The sequence below is a fragment of the Nannobrachium achirus genome (genome assembly GCF_963921795.1).
Source record: "Nannobrachium achirus genome assembly, chromosome: 2".
NCBI classification, from domain to species: Eukaryota; Metazoa; Chordata; class Actinopteri; order Myctophiformes; family Myctophidae; genus Nannobrachium; species Nannobrachium achirus.
In genome coordinates this window covers 67,305,753-67,326,518 of record NC_137811.1, presented here as the reverse complement: position 1 = coordinate 67,326,518, position 20,766 = coordinate 67,305,753, and the positions used below count along the sequence as shown (strand labels likewise).

The 20,766-nt window shown below is 42.0% G+C and overlaps 2 protein-coding genes across 2 annotated transcripts in view; one reads left to right on the top strand and one right to left on the bottom strand.

Annotated features, from left to right (window-relative positions):
- ccdc106a (coiled-coil domain containing 106a) overlaps window positions 1-20,766 on the top strand; it is a 366,031-nt gene that overhangs the window by 317,032 nt on the left and 28,233 nt on the right. The gene's annotated exons all lie outside the window — the stretch shown is intronic.
- The window catches only part of prkcg (protein kinase C, gamma), a gene marked incomplete at both ends in the record, with an annotated part of 117,388 nt that continues 97,438 nt past the window's right edge, over window positions 817-20,766 (bottom strand). Inside the window, 4 exon segments of the mRNA XM_080743649.1 lie at window positions 817-978; window positions 14,516-14,656; window positions 15,320-15,427; window positions 17,215-17,295. Of these exon segments, the coding sequence (XP_080599775.1) occupies window positions 817-978; window positions 14,516-14,656; window positions 15,320-15,427; window positions 17,215-17,295 (492 nt within the window).

Below are 20,766 nucleotides of genomic sequence, written 5' to 3'. Positions count from 1 at the left end.
CTCACGAGAGCTTGAGGCAGCATTGCTTTCCTTAGCCCTGGTAAACAGGCTATTAACCCTTCACAGGCTACAACAGCGTGTCTGGTATGTCTAGGAAGCATGTCTGGACGATTCATAAAAAAAAAAAAATCTTTTGAAGCGGCCGAAATGGGCGCTTTTGTATAAAGTCTATATTCCCGTTTTAGCTGATGGGACTAATCTACAAATCTCAGAACAGGGGCAGAATTGAGGCATATCAACCTAACCAGGTAAGAAGGTCTGGGGAAACATTCTCATTCAGGGGGGGTCCTATTTTGGTCTGTATGCCTCCTTTAATGCAGCCCGTAGGTTAATGTTGGAATACTGATATAGTATTGATTTCAGCTGTTCAGATTTATAATCCAACCAATTGCTCCTGTCTGAAGCCCTGTTGGGGTAGGGCAGATGGACCCAAAATGGACTATGTTGCATCTTTTGAATAAAAAAAAGAAGAACAAAAAAACACAACATCTGGACCATTCTTTGGGGTAGCAAATAAGTACCTTTAAAGGTAAGATAGCATTCTAGGCCGAAATTCTCCTTTAAGGAGGCCAAGGAACCTTTACAGCCTTCAGCCATCGGGGGGCACCAGTGAGAGTATTTATGTACAGTATGTTCTCAGAGTGGGGTCTGTTTCCAGGGGGTCCCCAGCTATATGAATGAAATTAAAAAAGGTTTGAAGGATCACCACAGGGGTATATATATATATAAAACATAAAACTCCCACAGACCACAAAACAGGTTCAGGCCTCAGGGGTACATTTGGGTGGGTGGGTATAGGTAGAGGGGGGCTGTGTCTCACACAGCGGTGAGGGGCGAGGGCTCGAACTCGGGGTTGATGTAGGAGAAGCCCAGGAAGTCGTCCTGGTCGATGGCGGCCAACACGTCCGGGTCGGAGGGCGTGAGCACCGAGGGGGCCGCCGTGAAGAACTTGTCAAAGTTCTCTCCTTTCTTCCCGCCCTGGGTAGGGGAGAGAGAGGAGAGAGAGGAGAGAGAGGAGGGGGAAAAGGGTCTATATCAAGAGTCTTCAAGAGTTACACAGGGGGTACTCCAAATCTAGAAACTTTTTCCTTTTTTTATATTAACCACTTGAACCCTAGCGTTCATATTCGGAGAATTTTACCCAAAAATAGCCGATCTACAAGCTCACAATGCCTCGCAGCGCGGCAAAGAGGTTTGGTGTAGAGGGGGAAAAAGAGCAGACTAAGTACAGAGTGAAAGGTCAAGTTTATTAAGCATTGACGGTTCAAGTGGTTAAATATCTGAAAACACAAATTGACATGAATCCAATATACAGTACACTGATGATTGTGCTGTCAAACGATGAAACTATATGGAATCTATGAAAACGTTGTGGGGGTCCCTGCTTCATCTCTCTCTCAACTAAGGGGTCCTTGGCCTGAAAACGTTGAAGACCCCTGGTCTACAGTATATCTTATAACTGTAGTAGTAACCTGTAATATTTGTGGATTTCCTGCGGGCAATTATTTTGTCTCTTTTTGGTAGAACCTCATGCTGTACGTCCATAAATAAATAAATGGCGAAAGTAGCCTTTAAAGGAGTAGTTCACCCCCAAAATGACTTTTTTTCTATTGATTACTCATGCCATGTAGAGTAGAGTTCAATAATATTTTTTGGTTTTTGTCGCATTCCTAAGACAAAAATTTGATTCGAGTAAATGTACCCCCATTGATTCCGGATGGGGACCCGTTTCGAAACGGGTCCCCATCCGGAACGAATGGGGGTACATTTATTGTTATCACATCTTTGTCTTAGGAATGCGACAAAAAACTAAAAATATTATTGAACTCTAGTCTCCATGGCATGAGTAATCAATAGAAAAAAGTCATTTTGGGGGTGAACTACTCACAAGCTTGCACATCTGCTATTTTTGAACATTTTTGGAAAAGTCTTGAAAGTGTGAGAGTGATTTGAGAAAGCCTCAGGTCTTAATGGGGAAGTGTTCAAAATGCCAGCTGAGTGTTGTTGTCAGAGGAGCCTCAGAGCTCCTTGTGTCTCCTTTCATCATGGATGTTATGAAGAGCTCCTAATGAAGCGCTGGTATGAAAATGACACCCGCACGTCTATCACAGAGAGAGGAGCTCCAAGTTAATGGAGAGCAGGCAGGCAGATAACACCACTCTCTCTCTCTCTCTCTCCCTCCCATTTCAATTGTCCTCGAATGTCCTCTCGCAGCTCGCTCCTCTCCTAGTTAACTCTCCAGAAAATGGGACCGGAGCTCACACAGGCACGTGCGCACATGCGTGCACACTGCACACACGCACACTGCAAAAATGAATGAACTAAGCAAGATTTGCAATCGTATATCTAGCCATAAAATCTTATTGGTCTAGTTTTAAAAATTATATTCTAAAGAAGATAAAATTGTACAAGATGATGATTTTTGTTTTAAGAAAATATTTCTTTTTTTTCTTACCATGATATTAGATCTTAAATTATAATATTTCACATTTACATCAAGTAAAAATTACCCTCTGAGACAAAGGTTGAATCCACAGTGTCACTTTTAAGAAAATGAGTAGCTCTGAGTACTTATTTTAAGTACCAAACTAGTAAAATACCCTATTGTCTTTATGTATGGATCTCAGTGTTTGATTAGGTCATATGGAAATACAATGACTACAATATGGGCATTCCCAGATATGGGGTTAATATTGATGACACCATATATGGCATATATGGATATGTCCATGGGCTTTGCCAGATATGGGCTTAATATTGATGACATCAGGGATCTCCATATATGGATATGTCCATGGGCTTTGCCAGATATGGGCTTAATATTGATGACATCAGGGATTTCCATATATGGATACATGGGCGTTGCCAGATATGGGCTTAATATTGATGACATCAGGGATCTCCATGCTGCATAAGGGCAAAAAGGGGAGTCCTACATCTTGGTCAGTGAGTCAGAGTGATGTCACAAGATCTGCACGGTTTCAGAGAAACAGCGACCGAAGGTCACAATAACTATTTTCACACTACATATTGGAATGAAAAATGTTGTTCAACATCACGTTTATTCACATTTAATTAAGTACAGTGGCTTTCAAATGGCAAGATCAGAGTACATGGAATAAAGTAAATAATAAAGCAAATATATAGAAATCCCACCTCAGCCAAACCTTTAAATATAACATGTCTCTCGAAGTGGTGTTCAAATACATCATTTTGGGGGACCTTGGCATGACAATGTTTGAAAACTAAGGCATTTGTAGAATCAGGCCCAGGTCGTATGGCTCAAGTCATAACGGGTTAATTACACCACACTCATTCCTTTTGGGTTCTTAAAGGAGTAGTTCACCCCCAAAATGCCTTTTTTTCTATTGATTACTCACCCCATGGAGACGTGAATTCATGGAAATGTATTTTTTGTTTTTTTGTCACATTCCTAAGCCAATAAAGCCTAAAGCCCCCATTGATTCCGGTAGGGGACCCAAAGTGTCTTTGGGTCCCCTACCCCTACATTTATTATAATCAAATTATTGACTTAGGAATGCGATAAGGGTAATAATAATAATTATTATAATTATTATTACCCATATATATATATATATATATATATATATATATATATATATATATATATATATATATATATGGGTAATAATAATAATTATATATATATATATATATATATATATATATATATATATATATATATATATATATATATATATATATACATGAATTAGAGTCTCCATGGTGTGAGTAATCAATCATTTTGGGGGTGAACTACTCCTTTAATGGTAATTTTTCAGTGCAATTACGTCATCAATGTCATATGGAGCAAATAACGCAATTCAGAAATGACATAAATAAACAATACATTTTCTTTTTGTAATAGCCTGGGCATTATTTTAATGTATTATGTTAGGCTTATTTCCACAGGGCTTATGACGTAAGCACGTAAGCGCACGTTAAGCGCACGTAGATAGGCTATTTGAAAACGTCACATCCGCTTGACTTCATCATCATCATCATCTTCTTCTTCAAACTCCCAACCGCTAACCTATGCCGCTAACGCTAACAGCTGTGGACTTGGAGTGGAACCGAACGCACGCACGGTAAGCTATTATTCTATTATATTCTACTTTGCACACGAATGTTGAGTGCCATAAAACAACAAGACGAGGCCACAAGCCACAAAGCCTAATTTATATTTTGCACGGCGACGGTGTCGCACGCTGAAAATAACAGATCTTGCAGTGTTATACAAGCTCACAAAGCCGACCACGCTATGCACGGAGAGCTTTTAGATCTGCTATGTTCAGCACCGTCGTGCTGCTAAGTACTTAAACATGCAATTGCACCGTGTTTTGAACTTGTGTATGGTTCATTTTTATAAATTAGGGCTTTTGCCACGTTATCATGCAAAGTGGAGGGCCTGTTTATTATGATTTCAGGTTAACCTACAACAATAAAAGAACAATGATGATAAAAAAACGTTTTATTTTTACGATGAATAACAGAACAGTAAAGTTGTCAGAGTTGCAATTGGTCCCTCCTGATGTGATCATTTTAAATGATGCCATAGCATTTCAGTGAATTCACCCCCCCCTCCCTGTCTGCCAGGTACAATATGTGACAACATGTACTGCATCATGGTTAAGCTGGAAACTACCACACTATCCATTTTACAAGGTATGTTGATATTCAGCTGATTAAATTAATGCATGACAGACCTAAATGTGACCCTTGCGGGTACATTTGAGGACCCCCACCCCAAAAAGCACTTATAATTGTAGGATTTGAGGCATTACATTTAGTTGAAGCTTGTGGATTGGCTACTTTCATCTTGGCCAATGTTGGACCATTTAGCTGGCGACCACCTTAAAAGGATATTTTACTTTCATAAACAAATGTGGGTAATTGTTGTCGACCCATGCTTTTGTGAACACCCCAGACTGTTTTCAAGTTGTTCAACATAGTATGCAGAGCATGAAATCGAAGGCTCTGTTCAATATAGTGAAGTGTTTCTCAACTTTTTTTAATTTCTAGGACCCCCATAACAGTATGGTCAAAAAGAAGCCAATGAGGGTCTACTCACTTAGGTTCTCCTCACTCTGAGTTACACCTATTTACATATTGATATTCATTTGATCAGACACGCCCCTTCCTATTCAATCCCATTGTAACTTAAACCATGGTGGATATTTTTTTTACTATTTTGAAAAGCATTTTAAATGGTTCAAATAGCTGATCTACAAGCTCACAATGTGTCAATGTAGCTATCCATTTGAAGTATTTAAAAACATATTGTTCAAAGTGGTAAAAATATTGTTCAAAATGGTAGAAAAGCCTAAGAAGTTAAGCAAAAAAAATAAAAATAGAAATTGATAAATACTGTATTGAAACAACACAAAACTAGGTATAAACTAGTCCCCTGGGGATTTGCACAGTATATGGGGGATTGATTAAATGTAGGGGTGTAGGAGTCTCAGAATTAATGGTGGAGAACCCAGACATATCAGTGTCATGTCAATGCCCATATTTGGACATTGTTTCATCATGCAGCTGTTACCATGGTGACGACACTGTTTAGTTTCAGTGCAGACAGAGATGGACATACATTCCGTAAATTAATAGTTATTATATTATTGATGTGTTCATTTTGCTTTACATTAGAAGCAGACATGCTACGCACCCTCACCCAAGAGGATTTGATGGAGGTTTTTCCAGGCCAGGCTGACTTTGGCCACAGAAAGCGCTTGTGGGCTCCAATTCACCCAGAGGTATTATAACTGCATTGTTTGGCAAATATCAGTGACAGAGTTTTAAATTGGGTCAGTTATTTACCACTTTGTAAATGTTTTATCTGCTTTACTTAGAATGAGAATCCACAAGACAAATCTGGCCCTGTTGGATCCAGAACGTCTTCCTTCTCTCCACTCCCACGGTAGGAGTACATCCCACCACTCCGACATGTCTCCTTTCCGACATGTCTCCATTCCGACACTAACCCTATCTCTAACCCTAACCTGAACCCCCATGGGAGTGTTGCCACTCCGACAATAAGAAGCCAATTTCGGAGTGGCGACATGTCGGATTGGAGAGAGCCTCCCCCACGGTAGATAATTATGTAACTTTGAAAAAAAAAAAAAAGATCTACAAGCTACAATTAAAATCACACGACACGACAAATCATATTGGGACATGGGTCCAAAAATACATTTCAGTCTTGGGATTTCTTTTTGCTTTTACCTCTACATACAGCAGTTGTTTCAATGTTTTTTTTGTTGTTTTTTTTAACTTTTTTTCTAGGTTAAAGATGAGCTACGTCGGATCTTGGCAAAGGATAACCCTAACTTCACTGAGGCCAAGAAGAGGTGGGATAGCTTCTGCTGCCAGGTCCAGTTCTACGCTGCCTGGAACAAGGCAAGCACAGCTTCCTTTGGATGGAGGTAAGTGATTTTGCTCTCATCCACTCGTCCTAGACAAGTCGCCCTTCTGGCACCCAAAATGTGTAATATCTTCCTGTTGCTCTTAGAACTACAGACCCACTCTCTAGGTTCTGCCGTGGTCTGAAGACTCACCTCTTCAGACTCCATCATAGCCCATAGCACCTGCTCTTTAACCTTAACTATAAGTTAGATTGCATTTTTGTTTACTTTAGTTTTTTCTTAGATTACAATGAGTTTGATGTATTGACCTTGCTTAATGTATGTCGCTCTGGATTAAGAGCGTCAGCTAAACGCCTTAATTGTTTACAGTAGTACATTTTTGAGTAAACAACACTGAGTGAATAGATTTACTAAGCACTTTTATTTTTGTCTCAGTTGAATTTGCTGTAGGGAGAATCAAGGCACCCTGTTTCCCTCCAGCTCCCCACCACCAAAGAAGCTGGGAGGACCCAGTGAAGCGTTGCTCCACATCCTTGAGGTAGGAGTGTCACACCAAATAGACAAAATAGCTGATCTACAAGCTCAAAACATGTCCGTGTGGTATGTTTTATGCTTGTATATCTGCTATTCTTTTTTATTTTTATTGGAATTCTGAAGTGTATTTTCTAATGCATTTATGCAAGGTTTATTAACTTAAATGAACTTAACTACAAATACATTGGACTTAAAAAAATACTGAAATCAATACTATATCGGTTTTCTGTTATTAAGTGACAAGTCGGTTTGCCAGTTGCCCATTTATGTTTACTGAAATCATTTCTATATTGTTTTTCTTTGTTTTGCTGTAGCCATCTGAAGACCCAAATCTCTACCACCAGAAGAGACCCCTCCAGAGCCCCGTCCTGATCCTGGATAGGCCCCGCTGTTTGGTTGCTGTGGGGAACACTCCCATCACCATCTTTCCAGAGGAGCAGCTGATTGACGGTCTGATCTATTTACTTGGCTATTACTACACCTTCCATCTCACGTACCCCAAGTGCGTGGCTACACTCCTGTCTGTCGTGCAGACAGAAATATTATGTGATGACATACATGACCGTGACACCACTCCATCCTACAAAAAGCCTTGGCAGAGTGGAAGACTTTTGTTGATGGGAAGTAGTGAGGTGCTAGTGAAGTGCAATAACGGATGCTGTATTTTTTATTTGTTTTTATTTATTTTATTTGTTGATGTAAAGTAGAGGTGCTTGTAAAGTACAATACCAGGTGCTGTAATGTCAAGTTAACACACAAATCCATTCATTCAAGGAGTTATTGTTTTTAGATATATTTCTAAGCCAATAATTTGACCCGCTCAAATTATAAGCCTGTGAACTGATGAAATCTTCAATGTTGTCATGCCAATTTAAGCACAGAGCCCCTATTGCAGCCTATTGCATGATCAAAATAACAACCTGTAGTATAATGTAAACCTATCACTTCACTTGCATGTTTAAGATCCTTGAAGCAAGGATATGCTTTAAGGATCTTTGCAGGCCTGTCTTCCTTGTTCAGTGTTTCATCGCTGTCTATGAAGGCCCTCCTGGCATCGAGCTCCAGCAGTTGTGCCACGTCACTCTGGTTTGGTTTAGGCCTTTTTAGCAATTCCTGAAGCGTCTTGTAATGCCTGGCCTGTGCTTCACGGCTGTCTTCGACAGTCAACCTCCACTAGTTGACTCTCCTCCGCTAAAATCGAGAACACAATACACAAATCATGGTTATAGGTTTGGAGTCTCCCAAAAAAGAAATCATAGAAGCAGAGTGAAATATTTACATTATACTACAGGTTGTTATTCTGATCAAGCAATAGGCTGAAATAGGCTCTGTGCTTAAATTAGCATGACAACATTGAAGATATCATCAGTTCACAGGCCTAGTGGATGCATCTGTCCAATGACCTGGTGAAATTATTAGCTTGGAAATATATTTAAAAAAAGAGAACTCCTTAAATGAATGAATTTGTGTTTTAACTGTGCTACACACCTATATTAACATCAGTTATTATGATGGTACTTGGAAAAACATTTTCTGAGGTGGTACCTGGTGTAAAAAGGCTTAGCCTATAGCCAAATCTACTTGCATGCAACAGGGCCATCAGGTCCATCATCTGGTGCTGGGCTCCCCAAAATCCCCAGAGGTCTCAGTGGTTTGGGACAAAATGATGGTTGAGCCACTGGATTCGTCATCACTGGGAGAAAGGTTGAGGCGACGTCTCTTCTTGGGGACGCCTCGCTTAGGTGTTGGCCCTTGTTTCTTCGGGTAGCAGTGCTTCTGTCCATGTTCACTGGCTTGCAGTATCGCAATCATGCTAGTGACTGTATTTCTCACTGTGGGGGTGTCAAAGATCTCCTGTATTTTTTGTAAAGTTAAAGTGCTGCTATTATGTTAAAGCTCTGGTACCTTTTGTTGTTAAAAGCTCTGGCAGTTTTATTTTTGCTAGTTAAAGTGCCGCTATTATGTTAAAGCTCTGGTACCTTATGTTGTTAAAGCTTTGGTGGTTTTATGTGAAAGCTCTGTAAGTAGTAATCTCTATAGTGTACGTATCTACAGTGTTAAGTCAGCAATCTCCAAATTTAGGCCTATCCAGGATCAGAACATACTCTTAAGATGTTCTGTCCGTCCGTCTGTCATGTCGGTCATCTCTAAATTTGTTAACTGTTTCCGCATGTGGGAGTATCTGATGTGGGCACTGTTTAGTGTCGGTCGTCAGCCATCTCCAAATGCGGGCTGACTTCAGTGACTTGGCAGCCAAATTCAGCCTGAATCAGATCTGGGCCACATCCAGATTGAAATCTGATCGGTATTAACAACACGTGACCATTAAAACCGATTGGATTCCAGTCTGGATGTGGCCCAGATCTGATTCAGGCTGGATGTGGCTGCACTGTACATGGTGTCTTAATGACGTCAGTCATCTCCAACTTCTGGCATGTTTCAGCATCTGGCTCTTGTGGTGGTGTAGTGTCAGCATGCATGGCGGATGGACAGAAAGACATTGTGACACTGATCTCTGGTTTGGTTTGGGTCTCTTTATTGTCAAGTGCTGGGAGTGCCCTGACTATGGCAAATTCAACAAAAATAAGTGCTTAGTATGTGTTTACTGAAAAGTAAACACATACCCAGCTTCTTTGGTCGTGGTGAGCTGGAAGGAAACAGGGTGCCTTGATTATCCCTATAGTAAATTCAACTGAGACAGAAATAAAAGTGCTTAGTAAATCTATTCACTCAGTGTTTACTCAAAAATGTACTACTGTAAACAATTTACTGTAACACTCTCACACTTAATTGTTTTATAATAAATTTTGAGAACATTCATTATGCCTTCATTTATTTACTACATTTCAGGATTTGCTTTTTACCGCTTATTTGAGTAGCTTTGGGGTATTTTGGAAAGGGATTAACACTTAAATTTCAAGACCTTTAAAGGAGTAGTTCACCCCCAAAATGACTTTTCTTCTTTTGTTTACTCACGCCATGGAGACTTGAGTTCAAGAATATATTTGTTTGTATTTGTTGCATTCCTAAGACAAAATCCGATTATTGTAAATTTACCCCATTGATTCCGGATGGGGACCCGAATAGAAAATTCATTTTGAGGTGAACTACTCCTTTAATGGCTAGTTATTAGTCTCTTTGACTTGGTATTGTGCTTGAAAGGGGATTTTACCACCGATTTCAAGACCTTTAATGGCTAGTTATCAGTCTTTTTGACTTAAATATAGTGCTTGGAATGAGTCTGAAAAACTTATTTGAAGAGGTTTGCCAACTAATTTTGAGTTTCTATGACTTAAATGACTAGTTACGAGTTTATTTAACTTACATTTAGTGCTTGGAATGAGTCTGAAAATCTTATTTGAAGAAGTTTGCCAACTAATTTTGAGTTTCTATGACTTAAACGGGTAGTTATGAGTCTATTTGACTTGAATATATTGCTTGGAATGAGTCTGAAAATCTTATTTGAAGAGGTTTGCCAACTAATTCTGAGTTTATATGACTTAATTAATTACTTGGAATGGGGTTTAATGAACTTATTTTAAGAATCCCTGACTTCCCTAAAGCCTTGATATATTTTCTTATTTCAAGAAATCTTACCGGGAAAAATTTTCTTACCCCACTGGCAGATAATCTTACTTGTTTTTAGTTGATTTATACTCAAAAACATATTTTTTTTCTTATATTTAGAGTAGGTTTTTTTGCAGTGCACACGCGCACACGCACACACACTCGCACGCGTCACGTCTAGGCCTGTCACAATAATTACATAAGCGTCTAATCGCAATAATTTGACATGATCGCAATTAATTTGTCATAATCGTCAATCGTTTCCATGTTGAACATTTTTCATATATTTTCAAAAATTGTGGAAATAGCCGATCTACAAGCTCACATCGTGTCGCGATGTGGCGCGTTCTGAGCTTGTAGATCGGCTATTCTTTTCCACGATCAATGTTCTTTTTGATGTATAAAGTTGTCATATATGTCATTAATTTCTTTGTATTTCTTTTGTACACATATTTAGATATGTGTCATATCTGCCATGTGCAACTTCAAAGCCTACAAGCCAAACAGAAATGTAATTGTCAACGACAAAATCACAATTAAATCATTAATCGCAATTATTTGAGTGACAATTAATCGTCATGTAAAACGTCATAATCGTGACAGCCCTAGACACGTCCCATCGCTCCTCATACAGCCGTGGTCCTCGAGCAACCTTTCTTCTTATTATTCTTTTCATTTCAAGGACCCCCCTAGCTTGACCTCGGCCTAGATTTTCATTTCGTTTCACTCCATTATTCAGTCTGAAAGCCCTCTCGGCGCAGCCGTTTTCAGAGGTGGGGGAGCGTGCGACGTGCGTGACCAAAGTGTGGTACTCTTTGGTTGGCGATTGGTACTGAATACTGGATGCTGGATCATCCCCATTGGGCTGGTTTCATTTTCAGAATGTGAAAACCCTGCTTCGACAGGATCACCAGACCCTGAATGCTCAGTGATTCAGGGTCTGGACTCTGGAGCCAGGCAAGACCTTGCGGGTCATTGTAACGTCTACTCCGGATTCTGTGATCACCTCAGAATCTAGACAGCTTTTAAGTTGCTCCATTCAGATATCTGGCTCTGTCGCAGACTGGGCTGCGATAAGCACTGTGAGAAGCATCGGTTTAAACCAGTGAGAGAACAGAACCGGCCCATCCTTCTTTCCGTGGGTCCATGTGTTGTGTTGTGCATCAAAACCAAAACAAACAGCGGAGACGATAACAGCACGGCTCCAAAGAAAGTGATGCAGAAAACAAAAACATCAAACCTCGGTTCGAAGTGAAGCGGTGAATTTTTATTCTATGTGTTCTAGAGCTATGAAATCTGTGTTCTAGATCTATACATTATGTGTTCTAGATCTATACTTTCTATGTGCTTTAGTTCTATATTTTTATGAATTCTGAATTCTGAATGATTTTATCTGGAGGGCCAAATTGTCATGTGAAGCTTGACCAATCCTCAATCCTGAACACACGGGACACACAAAGCCACTCCTTGGAAGCGGCTTTCACCACTTAAACTAGACCAGGTCAACCTGGTTGTGCCAGACCCCCTGTCTGTCATCATCATTTATGACATCATGCCTTTTGTAGGCATGTCATCATCATGTCATCATCATATATACCCTTTATATAGAAAAGGGACAGACCGACATTTGCTTATGTAGGCCTACCCATTTCATGGGTCTGGCAAAAATGGAAAACACAATAACACATGGACCCTCATGGATAAGGAGGATGGACTGGTTGACATCTGGCAGAGACATAATCCTCAGTTTATCGTTCCAACTTTATTCTCTGGTTTAAACTGAGTTTCACACAAACATCCCTTTTTTTTCAATTGCTGTTGGTAGTCATGGCTGCCAGTTCCCACCTGATGTTGTGTGGGAGCTGTGACTGATCTAGATGGTACTGAATAACTGCTGCCTTACATAACGTCTTCAGACTGGGACTCAAGTCTAGAACGTATAGGTCTTGGTTACGTCCTCCATAGACGATGATACGATCTCCCACAATGCAACAGAGACTCCCAGTTATGGGATGCAGACATTTCCCCTTGGGCTCAAGCTTCCTCCAGGAGGTCTCGGGGTTGTGTTTCCACACATCTGTGTATTTAATCATGTACAGTTCTCCATTGTAGGCAAAGGCTGAATGTAAAAACATATCTAAAGGAAGAATATGTGCAGAAGGCGTCCTCAGCCAGCAGTTGGTCTCTGTGTCAAACACTCTGAGGTTGTTGTGGAGGACGTCCCCCTGCTTATCGTATCCTTGACCCCCAAATACAAACATCTTTATCCCGATGATGGTGGCAGAGTGATGCATTGAAATGGGTGGTGGAGTTCCTCTGATGCTGATTGAAGACCAGAACATTGAGGTGGTGTCCAACTTGAATAAGTAATTGGTTTCTCTACGATGTGTCGGGGATCGGCCGTTCACCAACTTATTTCCTCCGTGGACAAACATGACCTTCCCCAAGGCACAGGCAGAGTGAAACGCCCTCCCCTCTGGAACAGTCCCTGATACCTTTGGCCGGAACCATCTGTGTGTGTGGACATCAAAAGCATAAAGCACGTTGTAGTACTCTGGTAAATCATGACTAGTTCCCCCCCAGATGTAGGCGACATCTTCAATTAGCACAGCTGTGTGACCGGCACAATGGGGAGGAACCTCTAGGATGCACTCTCCTCGTTCACATGTCAACGGGGACAACTTCACCCAGCGCAAAGACACTGTGTTAAAGACACAGACATCAAATATCGGATCCCATCCAGTGAACTCCTCCTCGAAACTGAGATATCCAAAGGAGTACAACTTTCCCCCCACTGCGATAGCAGCACTACAGTTTCTAAATGGTCCCCATATATGGGCTGTGACGCGACGCTCAACATTTTACACTCCAGAATTGTTGTTGTGTAAGACAGTTGAGTCCTAGTGTACTTTCTACAACTTGTATGAAACGGCCCAAACGGTACACAAAGCTTGACCAATCAACAAAGCCGATGGGTCGGGTTGGCCAACGAACTATCCCTTTATACTGATAGCCGATCTGTAAGCGCACAACGCCTTGTCTCCACGAGGCCTGCTTTCTGCTGTGACTCCCCTGTCTATGTTCCTACTGCCCCTCAGGATACTGATGCATTCTGGGACCCAACCAGAGGGGGGGAGAGAGAGAGGGAGAGGGAGAGAGAGAGGAAAGAAGGAGAAGACATGCGAGAGTGAAGACAGAGACAGAGAAATGACAGCTGCAAATCCCTAAAGGCCAGACGGACCAGAGAGCGACAGAGTGTGTGTGTGCACGTACGCGCACAAATGTATGCATGCACGTGCATGTGTGTGTGTGTGTGTGTGTGTGTGTGTGTGTGTGTGTGTGTGTGTGTGTGTGTGTGTGTGTGTGTGTGTGTGTGCAGCCAGGGGCGTCACAAGGGGGGGAAAGTGGGACTGAGTTACTAGGGCCCAAGGTGGAGGGGCCTTAATTATTGTATACTTTAGCTTTTTAAGCGAACATTTGTAACACGAATTTTGCTTCTGGGAGGTCCCTGGAACTAAATGTTTTGAGATGGGGATTTCAAATATTCAAAACTTGCACAGACGTTCATGATTTTTCAAAAATAGCAGATCTACAAGCTCGCTGCTTGTATATCTGCTATTTTTCAATAGTTAAAGCACAAAACAACGTGTAATAATGCGTTCCCAGTCTAAATGGGTTAAACCCCTTCCCCCTATGAAGAACATTCATGGGGGGCCCGCAGTGAATCCTTGTAGCCAGGGCCCAGAATTTGGTGCGACACCCATGTGTGTGTGTATGCGTGCCTGCATGTGCCTGTGTGTGTGTGTGTGTGTGTGTGTGTGTGTGTGTGTGTGTGTGTGTGTGTGTGTGTGTTGTGTGTGTGTGTGTGTGTGTGTGTGTGTGTGTGTGTGTGTGTGTGTGTGTGTTTGTGTTTGTGTGTGTGTGTGTGTGTGTGTGTGTGTGTGTGTGTGTGTGTGTGTGTGTGTGTGTGTGTGCGCGTGTGTGTGTGTGTGTGCGTGTGTGTGTGTGTGTGACTGAGTGGAACTGACAGTCCGGGGTTTGAAGGGCGGTTGTATCTCCAGCCTCTCCAGGCGGTCCCAGTCCATCCAGCGGAAGAAGGGATGCTCGCGGATCTCTCTCTCCGCCTCCTCCCCTCCTCCAAGACGCTTGGCTGGGTGCTTGGTCAGCAGCTAGAGAGAGAGAGAGAGAGAGAGAGAGAGAGAGAGAGAGAGAGAGAGAGAGAGAGAGAGAGAGAGAGAGAGAGAGAGGGTGGGATTACAAGACAGAGAAAGGTAGGCAGTTATTTTATTATGGTTAGCATAAAATCAGTGACAACACAGATATGTGCATACTGATGATAGTGCTGTCAAACAAGTGATGATAGACACAAGTGTGTGGCCCAAATATATAACTACCAGTAAGACGCCTAAGGGCCCTAAAGGGCGAAGTCGCGCCATGTCTTGGCCATCTGGCCAGTGATGTATATCGGACCAGTTACCCATACAGGTATATGGAGACCCGGCCTGGTACCCATAGATATTCACATATATGGGCTTAATATTGATGACATCAGGGATCTCCATATATGGGCATAAAAAGGATTTGGTTCCCCTGAAATCATGTCAGAGCATGCATGATGTCAGAGCGTGAGAGTCAGCGTGATCTCAGAGTGGATCTAGATCTACAAGTGCCGTGCTGTGAGCTTGTATATCTGCTATTTTTTAATAGTTAAAGCATAAAATATTGCGTAATAATGCGTTCCCGGTCTTTTAATGGGTTAAGATGACTACATAGAAACGTCCATGTTGAATGTCAGACATGTCGTGGAGAGTGGAGAGAGGGGAGACTCTTACTCCTTTGCAGATGGAGACGGCCTCGCGGGACAGACTCTTGGGATAGGACACACTCTGCTCCAGGATGGACTGGAACAACTCCTCCTCGTCTATACCGTCAAACGGAGGCTGGGGGAGGAGAAGATGTTGTTGTTGTCAGGCAGAAACCTCATATCGCCATGTTTCAACTTTTCTTCGTAAATCAACGCAACGCCTGAAAACTATTATGTTGCAGTACTCTAGTCCAGGAATCTTCAACAGGGGGTCCGGGACCCCTAGGGGGTCCTCAGAGTTACTACAGGGGGTCCTCCAAATCTTTGTGTGATAGAAACCTTTTTTGTATTAACCACTTGAACCCCAGTGTCCATATTCTGAGAACTTTAGCCAAAAATAGCAGATCTACAAGCTCACAAGTTGCGAGGCGTTGTGAGCTTGTAGATCGGCTATTTTTGGCAGAGAGTTTTGGATTATAGGGGAAAAAGAGCAGACCAAGTACAGAGTGAATTTATTAAGTATTGACGGTTCAAGTGGTTAAATATCTGAAAACACAAATTGACATGAATCCAAAATACACAATGATTGTGCTGTCAAATGATGAAACTATATGGAATCTATGAAAAGGTTGTGGGGGTCCCTGCTTCATCTCTCTCCCATCAAAGGGGTCCTTGGCCTGAAAACGTTGAAGACCCCTGCTCTAGTCATCTCGAGTCAGGACTCAAGTCCAAGTTTTCATTGACTCGGTCTCGTCTGGGTCTCACTCATGATTTTACTCAGTCTCGACTCGGTCTCGGACAAGGGACTCAACTTTCCCTTGTGAGGGACCAATCTTGGCCCAGCATGCAAATATGGGGTGGGCTTATAACCAGAGGCCTTTTTATTTTTTAATCCAGACCTTGGAAATGCAGGTTCCATACAGACTATATCTACGCAGTGATATTTGACTGGCCATGCCAGACTAAATCAATGTCTCACCCAGACAGTGTGGATAATAATAAGACCTTTATCGATCCTGTGAAAGAACCTCCTAACTACAATAGATCATCAAACTGTCTGGAAAACCTCCTATGACTCCTATTAGATGCTCAAGCTGTTTGACTCCTAACTCCACACCCTCTCCCCTGCTTTGAGTGTTTGACTCCTAACTCCAGCCCCTCTCCCCTGCTTTGAGTGTGTTCCACACGGGGCTTGCAGAGCAGAGATAAACACAAGGCCATAATATAGTCTGTTAACTGCCCTACAAAGGAAGAGTGCAGTAACTACGTTCACGAATTTCACTGAAAAATGGGTTAGGGTTACAGCTGATCAGCCAAATGAGATATAGACATAAAATTGATATTACACTGATTGTATATTTGTTCTTGAGCTAATTGTTCATCCCCCAATATCATGAAGGCTAATTTGACATTTGGGCAACACAAATAAGTCGGTGTGTCCGAAAACGTAGTTACTGCACTCTGCCTTTGTAGGGCAGTGAGCTGTTTATCAAACGTAGCAATGGCGCCACTGTTAAGAAAACAATTAATTATATTTCTAAAATCTACAGTATGTAGTGTATTGTTTTCTGAGGAGAGCAATAGGACAAGAAATGAGTTCAAGGGTTGCAGCGACCTGCCATTTTTCAGGGCTATTCTCTCTCTAGTTCTTCTGAAACTGCATCCATTAAACACAGACAACCGAAAATGTCTACTTTTCGCTACATTTGTGCGACACCGTGGTACGACAAAGTAACATTTATGAACTTAAAACTAAAAAGAAACGTTGAAATATGGAGATACTGCACGCAGGTTTCTGCCCGACTGCTCAGGAAAGGCAGTGGTGAGTGTTTTGAAGTGACACAGTAACAGCAGGCTGTTACTGTCTGTCTGTGTGAAAAATAATGAGCCCATAAGGCTGTGTAATGTAGACGCATAGCATACCTGCCCCGCTAGCATCTCATACAGCAGCACTCCATACGACCACCAGTCTACTGCCTTAGTGTACGGCTGGTAGGCTACGATCTGAGGAGAGGAGAGGAGAGGAGAGGAGAGGAGAGGAGAGGAGAGGAGAGGAGAGGAGAGGAGAGGAGAGGGGATGAAAGGGGAGGGGAGGGGAGGAAAAGTTTGACAAGTGGTTAAACATGAATGAGCTCAGAAAAAACACTTCTCTGTGTGTGTGTGTGTGTGTGTGTGTGTGTGTGTGTGTGTGTGTGTGTGTGTGTGTGTGTGTGTGTGTGTGTGCGCGCGTGCGTGCGTGCGTGCGTGCGTGCGTGCGTGCGTGCGTGCGTGCGTGCGTGCGTGTGCGCGCGTGCCTGTCTGTGTTTTCATGTGTCTGTGGTGAGAGAGATTACTAATCACCGGAGGATTTTGAAAACATGAAAAAAAAAGACAGAAAATATACATATCTGCCGTGTGAAGAACAACAATGTGCAAACACAGCAGCCAGATGTGAGCGGTGAGAAGGATGTCTAATGGTATACAGTACATACGGTACTGTACAGTACGTACAACTGCCTTAAATACCATTAGTCATGTGTATTCCAGCACTGTCTGTGCACTGATTGATATCTACATATAGACCCACTGATTAACACTGGGAAAGTGATGTGTACAGCCTCAGGGGAAATATACTGTATCTGTTTTAAAACGGCAGTTGTGGCAGAACAGATCAATGTATATTTACATAAGGCTGTCAATACCCCATGGAGTTGTACTCTGTTCCAACTGTCTGTCATCAGTGTGTGTCTCTCTGTTGTGATGTGCTCACAATCACTAACAATGTGCATTTATACTCGAGTGCTGCTTAGGTACATTATGGTCAGTGGTGGAAAAAGTACTCAAAAGTATCAATACTGCAATGTAGAAATACTCTGTTACAAGTAAATGTCCGGAATTCAAAATGTACTTGAGTAAAAGTTTGACATTTTTGGCATTCAAAAGTACTTAAAGCACCAAAAGTACAAGTACAAAATATTTGAAAATAGCAGATCTACAAGCTCACAACACGTCGCGATGTGACACGTTGTGAGCTTGTAGAATTAAATAGGGCTAAAGTGGCTAAAGTGGTTAATTTATATTTTATAATATTATAATTTATATACGCAAAGTAACTGGTAACTGAAGTTTTCAAATAAATCTAGCGGAGTAAAAGTACAATATTTGGATCTGAGATGTAGTGGAGTAGAAGTCAAAGTATTGGAAATACTCAAGTAAAGTACAAATACCTCAAAATTGTACTTAAGTACAGTAATTAAGTAAACGTACTTAGTTACTTTACACCACTGCATATGGTTGCCGTCGGACAGAGACCTCTTATCTCCGTACTCCGTATTATTATAATTTTTCTCCTAAACGAACTCATTAAGACCAAAAAAATACCTACACAAGTCTTACAGTGTGTTTCTGTATCTGTGGTGCTCAAAGTGTTTAATGTTTAGTGTTCAAAACCTAGTCCTGGAATTATAAGGATTTGTCCGCGGACCGCCATCTCAAAGTGTGCTGTTCCAGGGAAAAAGATTTGAGTTCAAAATGTTCGCTTCAAATAATGTATATTCATATATTTACAGTTTGAGAGTAGCTGCTAGTAGTTTCACTCACGCACGCACACACGCACGCACACACGCACGCACGCACGCACTATATCCGTCCATCTCTCTCTCTCTCTTGCCTCCTCCTTCCTACCCCCTCTCTCTCTCTCTCTGGCTAACAAGTCCAAGTAATGAAAAGCACACACACTTCAAAGGACTCGTCCAGTAGCAGTAGACATCATTTGCATATCATTACCGTCACTGCATAAAAACCCAGCCAAAGTCCACAAAAAAAAAAAAATGGGGAAAAAGAAAACGCATGAATTTTTGATATTATGTCATCTCTCAATTCGGGTTCCTTCAGTTCAGTCAAAGTCTTTGTTTTTGTCACGTTGATTGCTTTGTTTATTTCATTTCCTTTGACGCCAGGCTTTGTTATCCAAAAACTTTGATGCAGCTTTCTGTCTCTGCTCAGTCTCTGCTGAGTCCCATAGACGTGTTTTAATCAGGTTTATTAGCGATGCTTTCATCACTCCTGCTTCTGTCACCAAGCCAGACAGACAGATCTTTTCTAGGCTTTGTCTTGGCGCTGAGGTCAACCAATCATTACATGTAAACTTATTATGCAGTGCACAACATGTATCCTCCAGTGCACTTCCATGGCGTAATTTAGTGCAACCCTTAGAACACGTTTAATGTGCTAATAGATCAGTGCTTCTCAACCTTTTAACTCATTTTGTGCTCCAGACATGAACGGGTTAAATGTCCAGCGCGCCGTTCGCCTGCTCCGTCCGTGGCCAGTCTCTTATTTTGAAGGCCAGAAGTCGATTGCGCAAACATTTCCTTTTTGACGTCATGACCTCATTCACCGGAAGTGATCATCTTCACATGCGGGTGTAGTAATGGAGGATCGTTGCCTTTCAACTTGTGTTATTATAGCGAGAATCTAATGCCATCCTTGGCTTCAAACGTGTTTTTTGGAGAAAATGGACATTAAAGATGAGATAGACCGTCAGCCTCCATGTTAAGGAATCACTATTTTGTGCACGTGGATCCGCGATGATGATGAATCGGCGAGTTCAATCGTGCCAGGACTTTCCAACGGACCGTACGGTAAGCTTGCCAGCTTTACTGTATATACAGTATATTTCGTGAGTATCCTCAGGATCGGCACTCCGAGTACTCGAGTATTTTTCATGAGTATTCTCGGGATCGGCTACAAATGGGTTAAGTACCACCTCAGAAAATAGGCTATTTAAAGGGGATGACCACCCAATCAAATATATCATTTATATATGTTAATGTCGATGAGTGAACATTAGCTCAAGTGCCCCCCCTCCTTTTGAGAGGGGAACAGAGTTGTGACGATTTGGGGGTCATGTGACCAGTGGCAGTGACGTCGGCACATTGTCAAATGCAGCCCGCCCCCATACGTTTCAGTGGGATATCAGAAACAGCGCGACTTCAATTGAAATACAGAGCCTTTTCAGCCATGTCAGTTGTATTATGTACAAGGGCTATGTCTTGTGAGTTAGAATATGTATCCAACTATCCATATGCCATCCAAAACGAGCAGGATCTACTCCTACCGCTATTATTACTTTGTTTACACGGAACTAGGGAAGTATGGCGGAAATACATGCCCATATTTGGCGGAACGTGATGACATCTTTCAACGAGCGACGGACGGCCGCATCGGCGATCTCGGAGCTCAGATGGAGGAAACGAGACGGACACTTGAGCTAATGTTCACTCATCAACATTAACATATATACATGATATATTTGATTACTGAAAATGGGTGGTCATCCCCTTTAAGCTTTGTACTGCAACGGCAGATGACAACGGCAACCGGAAATGATCAGCCGTCGCAGCCTTCTCTACTGCGGCAGGAGCTGGCTTTCCACGTAGCGTCTACAACGCCTGCTGCGTAGACGCGTCGCCATGGGAACCAAAGCGTTCAGTA